The sequence below is a fragment of the Phaethon aethereus genome (genome assembly GCF_964289735.1).
Source record: "Phaethon aethereus genome assembly, chromosome: 2".
Taxonomy (NCBI): Eukaryota; Metazoa; Chordata; class Aves; order Phaethontiformes; family Phaethontidae; genus Phaethon; species Phaethon aethereus.
The window spans coordinates 136,565,436-136,580,651 of NC_138582.1; the positions used below are offsets into that span (position 1 = coordinate 136,565,436).

The 15,216-nt window shown below is 41.1% G+C and overlaps 1 protein-coding gene across 1 annotated transcript in view; it reads right to left on the reverse strand.

Moving 5' to 3' along the window:
- DNAH11 (dynein axonemal heavy chain 11) overlaps nt 1–14,045 on the reverse strand; it is a gene marked incomplete at its 5' end in the record, with an annotated part of 158,846 nt that extends 144,801 nt beyond the window's left edge. The window contains 7 exon segments of the mRNA XM_081996498.1: nt 1,098–1,181; nt 3,579–3,647; nt 4,360–4,427; nt 5,354–5,441; nt 5,445–5,574; nt 9,246–9,367; nt 13,917–14,045. Coding sequence (XP_081852624.1) covers nt 1,098–1,181; nt 3,579–3,647; nt 4,360–4,427; nt 5,354–5,441; nt 5,445–5,574; nt 9,246–9,367; nt 13,917–14,045 — 690 coding nt within the window.
- Between the last annotated feature and the right edge of the window lie 1,171 nt (nt 14,046–15,216).

Below are 15,216 nucleotides of genomic sequence, written 5' to 3' on the forward strand. Positions count from 1 at the left end.
GCAAGGCTCACACCCACCGGGAGGCTGAGCCCACCTCCTCGCTGTCTGCACCTGGGCAACCCAGCAAGGCTTTGGGTACACAGGGGTCAGGAGCATGGGGAAATGGCAGGGACACAGCTAGAAAAATCAGCTGGCCTGAGGATTTTGGGCAGGGGTGGGGAAGGGTGGGTGTAAGCGTTAAAAAAAAAAAAAATTAGAAAAAGTAGGGTTTTAATGTAGATTATTTGAGGTGACTGAATCCCGTGTGTGATGGCTGAGTGCGCTGGCCAGCTGTGTTAACACGCTAGGGTACTTCTTTATTTGCATTTACGTTAAAAGCGGATTAAATCCTTCAGAAAACACCGTCTTCTGAGTTTACAGATATTTAGAGTTACGAATTAACACCAAAATCTTGAAAATGACCCCAAAAAAAGCATCTATGAAAAGAACAGCAATAAACATTCTTTCTGTTTTATCAGATACACATACCATGACTGCTAGTAAGCGTAGTGTTAAGTGTTATTGCAAGACATCACTATATAACATTTTAAAAACCTCTATCTTTCAAGTAGAATCAACTGATTTATTATTTGCACCAGAACTGTATGTAAATTATGTCCTACCAGAGAAAAATGCTTTCAGAACTGACTGTCAGTTCTGTGTACTGTATGTCAATAATTAACTTTTTTCTTTTTTTAATTTTGGGCAATGTTTTCATTTCATTTAATCCAAATTTATTTTATTCACTTAAATTTATTTTAATCACTCAAATTCTTCGGTGAGAGCCATCTGAATGCTTCTCCATGTGTGGCACTTCTAAATAATGCAGTCATCTGATCAGACGAAAGCATCCAGAAAATGAATTTCTGGTTTAAAGAAGTGGTAGACACTGAACCCAGCTGTTTTGGAAGCCTGTCTCATGCCTAGTTCCATTCAGCACTATAAAATTCCCAGTTTCACAACCTCCAAGTTCACAGACACTTTTAAATAAACAAGGAAATAAGAGCACAAATGCCTATGCGCCAGGTGCAATATTACCATGTTACTGTAATCTGAAGGTTCATACATTGTCTAAAAACTTCACAGCTTTCCAGAAACTATTCATTCATTTTGCAAACCTGCTCGCTTAAAATTTTCCCCTTGATTCCATCAAACTCCAGCTTTTCCAGCTTTTGAAATTCCAACATGTTAATGAAAATTTCCTAGATCAAATGAATAAAATTACATTAACGATATGCCTCTACAAAAAACAGTAACAAACCAGACGTTTCAGATGGTTTTTGCCTCATTTGACCTTCTCTCTTCTGGTTTGGCAGAATGAGAAGTTAAAATCTGTGCCATCTTAAATAATTAATATGAAAAAAGTGGAGGAGTCACAGGTAATTCCAGGAAGGCTTTATGCTGGTTGAGTCACTTACAGGATTAAAAAACAAGTGGAAACAAATTGTCCCACAGAACATACAAATTTAGCTCCATTTTAATTTTATCAGATTAAGTTAAAGAAAGGCCTAGATAAAAAAGAGCAAGTACTACTAAACACATATTTTCATGTATAAACACATGATTTATTATTGTAACACTAAAGGTTGCTATGAAAATTAAACATAAATCTTTCTCGGAGGAGAAAAATTGAACCCGCTTTAACCTTCTTTTTAACATGTGCCAAATTTATTTCTACAGTCTCTGATTTCACTTGAACAAAGTAATTGCTTTATGCCCCAAGGGAATGAAAACAACTGGTTCCTTGTGTGTTTAGAAAGGTGCAACACCTATTCTCTTCGGGAGCAAACCAGTCGCGGGTTCCCCAGGCAGACTCCTGGGGGGCTGCAGACCCCGAGGCTCCGTACGACCACCTACAAAGACTTAGCTGCCCTCCCACCCTGAAGGGACCGGCTTGCACGAGGCTGGGCTCTCTGTGGGACCACCTGATGGTCAAGAGCCAAGGCTGTCAGCAAGAGTTAGTTCATGTGGCGCGGCTGTACGTGATGCTCCCGACAGGCGCAAGCAGCCATGCTTGCGGAACTGCTGGCACAGGATAAGCATCTACGGCTTCCTAAGCATCCTAAGTATTCCTAAGCATCTACAGCTATCCCCCAGCCAGAGCACCTCGAACCGTCTGTCTGTCGACGGACAGCCAAGAGCCAGTGCATTGACCCCAAATCCCTTTCAGAGATAGCTCTGGTAGGCAGACAGACACTGTAAGACTGGATTTCTTACTCTCTGATAGTATTTTGAAGGAGTGGGATGAAGAGGCACACTAGCTAAATAATTGCAGAGCTAAAGTATGTAATTTTCCAGCTCACATCCCAACAGCGAATCTCTCACTTCCCAGAAGGGAAGCCTAATCATCAGCCAGTCTAGACTCCTACTGCAACAGCTTCCAGGCTCACAAAAGCATAAAAAAAGGCCCCAGGAGCAGGAACCAGAAGCTATGATGGCTTCCACCCTACACAACTACGCTAACCACAATATTACAAAAATATTCTACCCTCCTTTCCTGACCTCAGATTTTTCATCTTTTCTTGCTTGTTGGCACAGACTTAAGAGGAGAGGTGAAGAGTATTTTGTCTCATCCAAGGACTAGCCTAAACCACCACATTCTTTCTAGCTATAAACAGATGACTCTTTCTTAGTTCTCTGAAAAAAAACAGATGCAGGTACCATGCTCAGGAGAAAAGTCCCAGCCATGGGCTACATATGAAGAGTAGCACTTTACTCAAGCAACTTTCAAAACCCCGGGAAGGGCTGGATTTAGGAAACATATTTGTCATTTTTCGTACAGCTAATACTAGTCTGTTCCTTGCACAGCATGCAATGTTTGCATCCTACTCAACACTCCTAATATGCCCTATGCAATGTAATTTTGCATTCTGGATATTAGAAACATGAGTCTTGCTGTCTGTATACCTGAGAATAGCCCATATTTCTCAGATACTATATTTATCCAGCAACATAGATGATAAGTAATACCTCAGTCTTCAGAAGTGGTTGAGGAACATATCAAATCTGGAAAAAAACATCTCAGATTTGAAATCCCATGGTTTAAATTCCTTGCCACAGGTGAAGTAACTCTCCAATCTGTTTTTGTGACTGGAGAATGAATCCTTAAAGCTTTTTAAGGTAGTTTTAGCTATTTTCACATGCTCCAATGCTTCTTCAGTTTCTCCTTTGACAAGATTTTCTGGTGAAAGATACAACCTAGACTAGAATGTAAATAAATGAACAGCAAAAAAAAAAAAATTCTTAAAAGTAACTTTTTTAAATGGAGTCATGACATCAGTCATAAAGTTACTTTCCACTTTACATATGAACACAAAAAATAATACATGTTATCTTTTAAAATTGTTACAAATCTCACCAGATAGACTGGCCCTTATGTATCATCTTTTTCACAGTGAACATTCAGGAAATAACAGAGTAAAGGGTCTTTTTTTCCCCAATAAAAGTGATATTGGAAACATATTTACCTGTTTGTCATAACACTTCCATAGTCTTTGGGTACTAATCTCATGTAGCGTGGTTGTGCCAGCACATACAGAAGTGCCAACACAAGCCCTTCTACCTATTTTCATTTAGTACATTAGCAGAAGAGGGCTTACCCCAAATCCAGAATCAAGCTTAGGACACCTATGTGCCTGTGTATAACTCCGTACAGTGTCATGAACAACCTGAAAAAGAGAACCAGGATCCATGGATAACACTGTCTGCATGTAAGAAGATTTTGGGGGCTGGGAGCAGGAATGGGGACGGGACTACAGATTGGTTTTTGCTGTTCTTACCTCCTCAGTTTAACCCAAACTGTTATAACTTACATTTCTTACAGATTCACATCTATAATGCAATGCAAGTCGGGTTGGCAGGGGAGAGGGAAATAAAAACCTTTTCCTGGTCATAGTTCTCATTCTATTTCCCTCCCACCAAATTCTTCTAGTTCACATTGCCACCCCTCCTCGGTACTTCTTCCCATCTCCTTCTCCCAGCCTTGCAAACTAAGAATTAGATATGGCTCCATACAAAACTTTTGGCACCACTTCAAAACCTGCTATTTTGGGCTGAGATCAGAAGGCACGGGCTCTTTCCTTCATCAGTGTTTGCCTTCTAACAGAGAGCAATAATTTGCCAGGCATTCAGATTAATTTCAGTGAAAACTTTATAAGTTAGCCTGTTAAGATCCAGCTTAAACATGTGAGGAAGGAAACGGTGCAAAGTCAAAGAAGTGGCAAATGGGGCCTTGCCATATATAACAGATGTTTGACAAAGTAAAAATAAATGGGAGATCAGATAGGTTAGTGCTGTGTGACACGGGAAACACAACGATTTCTCCAGATCAAGTTTCCTTCCCAAGCAAATCTAAGAAAATCAAAGCACAGATCTAAGCACCCAGTTCCCATCCTGCCAGAGACAGGATTCCTCCAGTGCACAGATGTTCATGCCACAGTTTTTTTCCCCTGAAAAAAGTGCAGTACCCCGTACCCACGCATCACTTCAATACTGCTGTAAGCCTGTAACACAGAAAGTAGATTTACTCCTCCGGGTGCTCTCAGGGTTCAGAGACAGCCCTGCCACGCCTCCTCCTACTTCTGCAAGCACGACCTGGGAGCTGTTTCTTGCAGAAGAGGATCTGGTCTCTTCTCTCACTCCCCGGTCACAGGTCACCCTGGAAGCTGCACACTTGTCCCCTCAGGCAGGGGAAGTCAGGGAAGCTGGCTGGCCTGCTGTTCCCAAGGGAGGATTGTGGTGGCCATGTAGAAAGCACAACAGGCTGGCTTTGAAGGGAATTCTCTTGTTTCTGGACCAAGAGAAGTGCCTCCAGAATCCTAAAGAATGGCTTTGCTTGCCAACATCCAGAAGTTCTCATACTCCCACCAAAACAGTGGATTTCACTGGAAGCATGGGGAAATCTTACTGATGACAGGAGGACAGAAAATGCATCAAGGCAGCTCATTCACAGCTTGTTTGCTAACTCCCTATCTTCTTGGTTTGCTTAGCTCTTACCAGCACTTTGCAATTCACAAAAGGAAACACCTACCAAGAAACACGGTAAGAAAAGAGGCAGCAAAGTTATACCAACAGGAGGGGGCTAAGGAGCAACAACCCAACCTGAAAAGGTAATATGGCTTCTGAAGAATAGTTTTCTTTTAACAGGCAAGAAACATACTTCATTCTTAAATACACAGAATGTGAATGGTACGGCTGATGACTATTCAGCTCAACTTCAAACTTAATAATTTAAGCTGGTTGAAAGTATCTAAAATGTAGTTATGGTGCTTATTAGAAAACTAACAAACAGATTAAATCCATGTCTTTGTTATTGATGTACTGCGCATCAACTAACACTTATTTATTAGCTACTTATGTGGTTTACTACCCTTACTTGAAGCTCCCTGGTCAATAAGCAGATTGCAAAACTCCTGCAGCAGAACTACTACTTGTGCAGGCATGCTATAGAAATTGGAGTGGCTCTATATCAGGCAAATAGTGTGCAATAAAGGTGGGATTACATTATGGATCTGGGGAATTGCATCTCTCAAAACAGCTGAATGTGTTTTTCCAGTGGTCTCAGATGCAGGTCGGTATCTTGAGCTTCTACAAGTACTATAAAAATATAAAAGGGAAAAATGCTACAGCTTAAGACATGATCATACACAAGTCTATGGGACCTGATGAGATGCATCCCAGAGTCCTGAGGGAACTGGCTGAGGCAGTTGCCAAGCCACTGTCCATGATATTTGAAAAGTCCTGGCATTCAGGTGAAGTCCCTGGAGACTGGAAAAAGGGAAAGATTGTACCCATTTTGGGAACCACTGACTTGTCAGCCTCACCTCCATGCCTGGGAAGATCATGGAACAGATCGTCCTAGAAGCTGTGCTAAGGCACATGGAGGCCAGGGAGGTGATTTGAGACATCCAGCATGGCTGCACCAAGGGCAAGTCCTGCCCGACCAATCGGGCGGTCTTCTAGGACGGAGTGACCACACCAGCGTACAAGGGAAGAGCTACCAATGTCGTCTATCTGGAATTCTGTAAGGCCTTTGACACGGTCCCCCACAACAGCCTTCTCTCTAAATTGGAGAGAGACGGATTTGATTTGGTGGGTGGACTGTTGGGTGGATGAGGAATTGGTGGGATGGTCACACCCAGAGGGTAGCTGTCAACGTCCAGATGGAGACAGATGATGAGTGGTGTCCCTCAGGGGTCCGTGTTGGGACCAGTACTCTTTAATGTCTTCATCAATGACATGGACAGTGAGATCGAGTGCACCCTCAGCAAGTCTGCAGACAACACCAAGCTGAGTGGTGCTGTTGATACACCTAAGGGATGGGATGCCATCCAGACGGACCTGGACAAGCTTGAGGAATGGGCCCATGTGAACCTCATGAGGTTCAACAAGGCCAAGTGCAGGGTCCTGCACTGGGTCAGGGCAACCCCCAGTATCAGTACAGGCTGGGGGATGAAGGGATTGAGAGCAGCCCTGTCGAGAAGGACTTGGGGGTACTGGTGGGTGAAAAGCTGGACATGAGCCGGCAATGTGTGCTCATAGCCCAGAAGGCCAACTGTATCCTGGGCCGCATCCAAAGAAGCGTGGCCAGCACGTCGAGGGAGATGATTCTGTCCCTCTACTCTGCTCTGGTGAGACCCCACCTGGAGTCCTGCATCCAGCTGTGGTGCCCTCATCACAGGAACGACATGGACCTGTTGGATTCGGTCCAGAGGAGGGCCACAAAAATGATCAGAGGGATGGAACACATCTCCCATGAAGAAAAGCTGAGAGAGTTGGGGTTGTTCAGCCTGGAGAAGAGAAGGCTCCAGGGAGACCTTATTGCAGCCTTCCAGTACTTAAAGGGGGCTTCTAAGAAAGATGGGGACAGACTTTGTAGCAGGGCCTGTTGCGACAGGATGAGAGGCAATGGCTTTAAATTGAAAGAGGGTAGATTTAGACTAGGTATAAGGAAGAAATTTTTCACAATGAGGGTGGTGAAACACTGGCACAGGTTGTCCAGAGACGTGGTAGATGACCCATCCCTAGAAAGGTCTAAGGCTGGATGGGGCTCTGAGCAACCTGATCTAGTTGAAGATGTCTCTGCTTATTGCAGGGATAATGATTCACAGAATCATTAAGGTTGGAAAAGACCTTTAAGATCATCAAGTCCAACCATCAATACAACACCACCATGTCCCGAAGTGCTACGTCCACACATTTTTTGAACACTTCCACTGATGGTGACTTCACCACCTCCCTGGGCAGCCTGTTCCAATGTTTGACAACTCAGTAAAGAAATTTTTCCTAATATCTAGTCTAAACCTCCCCTGATGCAACTTGAGGCCATTTCCTCTCGTCCTATTGCTAGTTACTTGGGAGAAGAGACCAACACCCACCTCACCACAACCCCTTTCAGGTAGCTGTAGAGAGTGATGAGGTCTCCCTGCAGCCTCCTCTACTCTAGACTAAACAATCCCAGTTCCCTCAGCCGCTCCTCCTAAGACTTGTTCTCCAGACCTCTCACCAGCTTCACTGCCCTTCTCTGGACACGCTCCAGCACCTCAATGTCCTTCTTGTAGTGAGGGGCCCAAAACTGAACACAGGATTTGAGGTGTGGCCTCACCAGTGCTGAGTACAGGGGCAAAATGATGACTTGATGACCTTAAAAGGTCCCTTCCCACCCAAACTATTCTATGATTCTATGATCATTCCCAAACTAACCTAGCCTCAAGGTTCCTCAATGAGGAACGCAAAGCTATGCTTTATTTATTTTAAAGATAAAGATACATAGGTTTTAGTGGCACGTTACAGCCAAAGATTGCTTATGAAACTACAAAGAGGCTCTGCAAATGGATAGGATGGTTCTCATTCCACTTCTCTAGTTACGGATGCTTAACAACTTTCTATAATCAGTCTGTTGTTCCTCTCACTGCTACCAACCAGACCGAGGAGTAGCAGGAATGACTGCAGACAGCCAGGTTACAGAAATGTGAAATTCCAGCTTGGAATAAAAGAAGAATAGTCTGAAGTCTGCAATCATTTTAAAGATGGTGTACGCTGGACAGGCCAGGTCTGATCACAAGAGGTCAAAAGATATCAGTTAATATTCCTGACTAATCTGGCACCAAGAGGCAAGTGCATTTTGACATTCCGGAAAGGGCTGTGTGCTCCACTGCACCTTCCAGTGTTATGTTCAGTGACTTGGTGTTTTTCGTCAAAGGGGAAGAGGACTCCACGTTTGCTTCAAGCTGGATGTTTAACAAACACTGACAACTTATTTCTTTTCACAGATTATAGAAGCTTGTGCTATTTTGCCCTTCAGCAGAAGGCACAACAGGCGTGCTCTGGGCTGCTGCTGGCATGGGACGACATGGGAAGGATTCACACTCATATAAGCAGTTAGGCTTGGTCTCTCTTCAATGTGGATCAAGTCTCTTCTTTTACTGCTCAAAACTTTTATTAAAGTGAAAGTTGCAGAGCAACACCAGCCTCTACAGCTGGCAGGGTCCTTGTGAATAATGTCTTCCCATTGCCTGGTAGGTACTCTACACATCTTTGGCCTTGAAAGCTCAGAAGAGACCTGAAAACTCTTGCACTCTTGTCACTGTAGACTGCTAAGTAATGGCACCTGATGAACTATAGAAGTTGCAATCCTTTCCTCTAGTCATACATCAACAGAAAATCTGCTTAAATATATTTCAATTCACCAATACAAAATAATAATTTCCATCAAGAAATCAAAATTTTAACACTGGGAATAAAAAAAAAAAGGAAGAAAAGTGTGAGTACTTTAAGGTTTATTTCAAAACTTTAACAGTGATCGTTAACCATGAGTAAAATAGGGAAGACAATACTTGTGAGTGTAAGCTGTTTGCAGACCTAGTATCTCGTAAACTGAAGAAGCTGGAATTTTATTATATTCCATTAAGGTTTAATTTTATATACAAAGTAGTGTACTAGCTAAATATTTCTTTATTGCTAACTGCCTTATTTAATTTCTTTTAGCAGTAGAATTTATCTATCTGGAGATTTATTGCAGCTAAAGAATCAAAAATTATGCTGAAAAAACTCAAATACTAATTGATTTTCCTACTGCTATATCTCTCACCTATTTTTATGACAGGAGAAGTATAAAAAGAGCCAGCTCAGCACACAAAGGAGCTTGATTTAACATGTGTATTCACCTGCAGCCCTGATGTATCTCACCATCATGATTTACACTGTTATGTCAAGACAAATTACAGATTATTCTGTAACACACACATATAAACAGAGACAAAATATACATCTCATTCAGTCTACCCTTAGCATCTTCTACTTCCTTGAAAACATCCTGAGAAGCAGGATAATAGCTGCTTTCTTTGGCTTTTAAGATCTTAACCATTTCTTGAACAACACGACTCTGAAGCTAGAATTTAACAAAGGAGAAAGCAAGCAATTAAAGATCATGGTCACCTGTCAAAAGTGTAGAAAGACTAGAAGGGAGAACTCAAGCAACTTAAAATTGCATTCAGAGAATTGATGAATAAATAATAATAATTAATAGATCTCAAGTCTACTAGCAGATAAAGGCTGATCCATGTCAGCTCAAATCCATGGAAAGGCCCCAAAAGCTTTCAGCGGGGAATGAACTGGGCTCTTCATAACGTTCACTTACCTGACATTACAACATTGCTAATGACAAGCATGGAAGAAGCAGAGGTTAAACACAGCTCCCAACAACATGTCGTATTTGGAAAGTAAATAAACTTGCATAACTTCTTTCAATTAAAAAGAGCTGTTTCACTTGTAACAAGCTATGATTATTATCATTAAACAACAGTACCAGTTTCGCAGCCAAATTTGGCAATAATTTCCCAAATATAAACTTTGTTCTCAGCCCCATTTTCTCCAGAGTTTGAGGAAGAAATTTAGAAAAGATAAACAACAACAACAGAATTCCTTACACCTACATAGTCCTTCATCAGTAACGTTCACCGTCCTCTAATGTTTAACTGTTTCTCTTAGATAACTTATGCAAAGTCTGATTACGCTGGGAAACCACTGTAAGCTACTTGCAAAAACAAAATACCAAAAAATCATTTTGGTGTCTCATTTTTCAGAGTGCATGGGGAAAGGCAAACCAAAAGAAAGTTCTCCTTGATGTTTTCAATAACACCTGAAATCACTTACTTGCTTATTTATATATAAAAGATTGTCTTTTCTTGCTTTCTAGAAGTTCAGCTCAGTTTGGGGGTCTGGATGAAGGCCATGCAGAAGAGGTTCAGCAGGATCCCTGTTCATAGTGTCATGAATCTGATGTGACTACCTAATAATCAGTGATAAGATGGCATGTAGTACTGCCCTGGAATTAGGATCTTGTCTGCAAAATACAAAAACAGCCCTTGAATTTCAAAGCAAATAGTAGAATCATAGACTTATAGAATCATTTAGGTTAGAACACACTTTTAAGATCATTGAGTCCAACCGTTAACCTAACACTGCCAAGTCCACCACTAAACCATGTCCCTAAGCGCCACATCCATGTGTCTTTTAAATACCTCCAGGGATGGTGACTTAACAAATAAGACACTGTACTGTGATAATACAGAGCTCTCTCCCCCCACTCCCCTTTACACTTAAGGATGAACAACACTGAAATTTGTAATTTAGTTCTGCTAAGAGGAAAATCATAAGAAAAAACCCTGAAGACAGCGCTAAAAAGACTGTTTATGAAGACACAGATCACTGTCCCAGATGTATTTACTAATCAAATCCATGGCCAAAGACACTCTCAGAAATTATTGGCAGCAGATCTTTTGAATGGTTCCTTGCAATTATTCCAGATATGAAAAATCTTCATTTTACTGTTTAATTTTCTCATAAGTAAGTTACATGGCAATTTGGTGTTTGAACAAATGCTGATAGTTAACATAAATATTAAACAGATCTTATTTAATACATTTTTATTACACTTTGCCGGTGTTTACAAAAAGAGGAACTAGCAATACACAGCAAAGCATTTTAATGAAATATTAATGAAACATTGAAGTTTACATTCTCCCTTTCACACTCTGTTTTTCCCCCTTCAGTCTTTTCATTTGAGCTAATTCACTTGTTCTACCTTGGTTTTAGCTCCATACTTAAGACTATTCTGCCTGGCACACCTGGTTCACTGCCATGACACACAGCAAGGAGCTCACCCTGACCAGGGCCTTCGAAGTCATTTATTATTGACAGGATTATACATCTTCACTTATCCAACAACTGATTATCATTCATCTCTGTACACAGTCGGCCCTAAACTGAAATCAAGCCTTGGTTTACTTAAGCTGTGTGTTCTCTGGGACATAGCTCGTATTATTGCTGTTTCCATAGGTATAGGTGCACATCCCAATGACTTGTGCCATACTCCTTTTTGAGGCTATCCTTTGAGATTAGTACTAATCTAACTGAAAACAATTAGACACCTTTTATAATATGAGTTCAGTTCACATCAAACACTCAAGGCAACAGAGAAGTGCAATCTATTGGAAACACACTGAAAAGGTAATTCAACAGAATAACCTTATTTTGTACTCTGGAAGCATCGCTTTACATGATTCAAAATTCTGGTAACTCTACAGACAGCTTACGTCTTGCCTTTGAAATTAATAAACCCAAAATATAAATTCCTAGAAATTCATGTTCTCATATGGCAAAGCAATTACACTGTTTAAAATATATTAATTTGCACATAAAATACTTTTAAACACCTTTTAATGCTTAGGAAAATGAAATAATAAAAATATTATGTTTGGAACACTAAGTATTTAATTACTTTCTTGATAATGCAATTTACTACCAGTTTACATTTAAGACGAAAACTGAACAAAAGCAGAATGCTTTTTTTGCCTTTTCTATTTTTTTTTCCCCCTCCTGTGTTGCATAGGTCACACAATAGTATTTCCTTATCAGCATATATTTGATGCAAGTCAGTCTTTGCTGAAACTGTGGGAAGGTGAAGATGAGTTTTTCCTGACATCAGTCCTTTCATAATTTCCATTTTATTTTTCATCATGTGATGCTCCATATCTTGGGAAACACAACCTGGTCAGGATGTATGGTTTGCCTTATTGCTTAGAACAGGCACTAATGCCTGGAGGCGAAGCGGGAGAAGTAACATTACAAACCAGTAACAGTAGTAACTTGGCTATTGGCGACATACTGTAAACTGCTTCTTTAAATCTGAGAAGAACAAGCTAGCCCAAGCCACACTTCTCAAGCTTATGACTATTTGAATCAAAATCAGCTTTATATTTTCTTTTTCTATCATCAACATAAATACATACTTGAGACTCAGTCAAACTGTACTGTAGATGGAAATTATATTTTTGGGACAGCGTTACTTCTCAGTCATCTGAAAATGAATACTGAGCAGCTTCAGAAACGCAGAAGTAGTTTACACCAGTTTTATTATCTGTCTCCTCCTTCCCTCAGAAAATAGAAACAGACTGGGAGTAGGGGTAGAGGGGAGCAGGCATAGTTCCCTATGCCCTATACCCAGTATTTTCCCAGGAGAAACAAATCCTATGAATAGCACAAACCTTCCTTTCTATGGTTTAATAGCCACTAATAAATACCATTTAAAGCCAGTTTACTTGCAGGCTATAAGCTCATTTTTAAAATGATTTCCTAGAAATAGGCACCTGTGATATACTTTGGAAAGATATTTTTTCTGTGATGCAAACACGTAACACTGATCATGAATTTTGTTGCAGTTCACACATTTATTTTGAATCCTTCATCTTCTTTCACTACACAAACATTTCCTAACTTCTTTCCACACTTTTTCTTAAACAGTGTCAGTACAGAGAGTTCTGCTCAGGACAGCATGTAGGAACTTGAAGCATGTTATTATTTGTCATGACACTTAAAATTAAGCACATTCTCAAATCAAAGTACTTTGCTGATTCAGGTCCAAGCCATAGCCTGATTAATTAAAACTTCACACCCGCATCCCAAGTGAGCTTCTTGAAGGAATGTCTTCATGTCTTCATCAGTGTATGGACTTCAGTCACATTTGTCCCACATAAGGCTCCAAGTATTTTACTGCCAAACATCAAAATCGCTGAGTAACCTTTGAGTTACAGAATTCAGGGAGATGGACCCTTGCTATGAACTCGGTTTTAGGGCCTAGCACACCTAAAGATGTGCTGCTACATCCATACTGTGCCCCATTTACTCCTCTCTGTGCCAGAGTGATTTACAAACAAGAAGCTGAAAAATAACAGAAAGTGAAGCAATGAGGACAATAGTGATGCAAGTCTGCTCTTGCACAAGTAGTTACAAGCTTGAGGTTTGCCTTTAGGGTTCAGTTTTGCTTGTTTTGACAGCAAAGACATGGCTAGCACAAGGGCAGCCTCAGCATACCTGTTGCTTTGCAATTATTACTCAACTGTGACGTGTAAGCAAGTTGACAAAAACAGACTCACAGAATCACTAAGGTTGGAAAGGACCTTTAAGATCATCAAGTCCACCCAATGCCACCATGCCCCCTAAACCATGTCTTGAAGTGCCACATCCACACATTTTTTGAACACTTCCAGAGATGGCAACTCCACCACCTCCCTGGGCAGCCTGTTCCAATGCCTGACCACCCTCTCGGTGAAGAAATTTTTCCTAATATCCAATCTAAACCTCCCCTGGCGCAACTTGAGGCCATTTCCTCTCATCCTGTCACTAGTTAGTTGGGAGAAGAGACCAACACCCACCTCACCACAACCCCTTTTCAGGTAGTTGTAGAGAGCAATAAGGTCTCCCCTCAGCCTCCTCTTCTCCAGACTGAACAACCCCAGTTCCCTCAGCCACTCCTCATAAGACTTGTGCTCCAGAGAGCTGGAGAATCTAGGATGAGCAGCAGTGCTCCTGTTTATCTGTTTGAACCATCAACCCTCTCCCAAGACCTAATTTATTAGGTCCTTGATAGAGTAACAAACGGTTTCTTCAGCACTCTGAAGCTCGGACTCCATGGAAGCCCGCACCCGAGCCCCACCAGCAGCTTCAGAGCGGCGGAGCCTGCTCCCACCGCAGCCTTCCCTTCCCTGCCCTCCTAAAAGCCTTCCCATGGTCTGTCGCTCGGGCCGGTTCCCCCCTCATCCATGACGAGGGCGTGCCTTACACTGCTTGTACTCTCCCTAGAGACTCGTAAGGCAGACATTAATTTACTGAATGAATTTGTGGCTTTATGAAGGAAGTTATGCTCCCTTAACATAATAAACCTCTTAAACTTCCCGAACTTCATAAATTTGACAGGGTTTGGGTTTGCTCCAGTGTGGAAAAGAGTAAAACTGACATTTTGTGGGGATATTCTTCTGCTGTTGAACACTGAAATCAGGGTATGAGATAATCACTGGAGTTTAGAGACTATATTTAAATATCAAGGCTACAAATTAAACTCCTTGAGTATACACTGAACAAGCACTAAATTCATGTCAAAATCTCTAAATTTTCATTTATCCTTTAGTCTCTCCCTTGCAGAAGGTTTCCAAATATTTCAATTTTTAAATAAATTTTTAAGCACTTTGATGAAGACTTTTTTTTTAATATATATAACACAGATGAGAGACACTGGAAGTTACGAGATACTTAAGTTAAAAACTTTAGCAGGTGTTACTGCTAGAAAATTTTGGCTTCTGCAGAATATGCTAGTTAAGTGAATCCCCACAATAGTGCTACAGATACCATTTGTGACAACCAAATCTGAGATATTTGTTTACATAACACAAAACTAAAGAAAAAATAATCCCATTCTCATTTTAAGCACAAATACCTAGGCCAGCTAGGTATTAACTTTCACAAAAATCAGCTTCCTTAATAAACACAGATTTAGCAACGAACTGTGAACTTAGTTGTCAACTTTCCTCTTCTCTTTTCTTTAAGCTAGTCACGATTTGCTCTCAGTCTTTTTCTCTTCGTTTCTAATCTTTAAAAAAACCTTGACCTTTCCAAACTGCCCAGCAGTGGATTTCAGGCGCATTCAGGTTGCTGTGCTTGAAATCCTTCTCCTTTGAAGTTGATGAGAGTTTTGTCATGGGCTTCAATCAGGAAGAGATTTCCTTCTCGGCTGGAGAGTTGCGGTTCCATCCCTGCCCCTATTCATAACCGCTGTCTCTCAAGATCAAACCGCCGCGATAATGACCAGCCTGAAATCTGAAGGCTGCTAACAAAGTACTAAAAGACAGGGAGATGAAAACTATTCTTTTTGTCATTGCCATCAGTATTTAGACACAGTAGCTG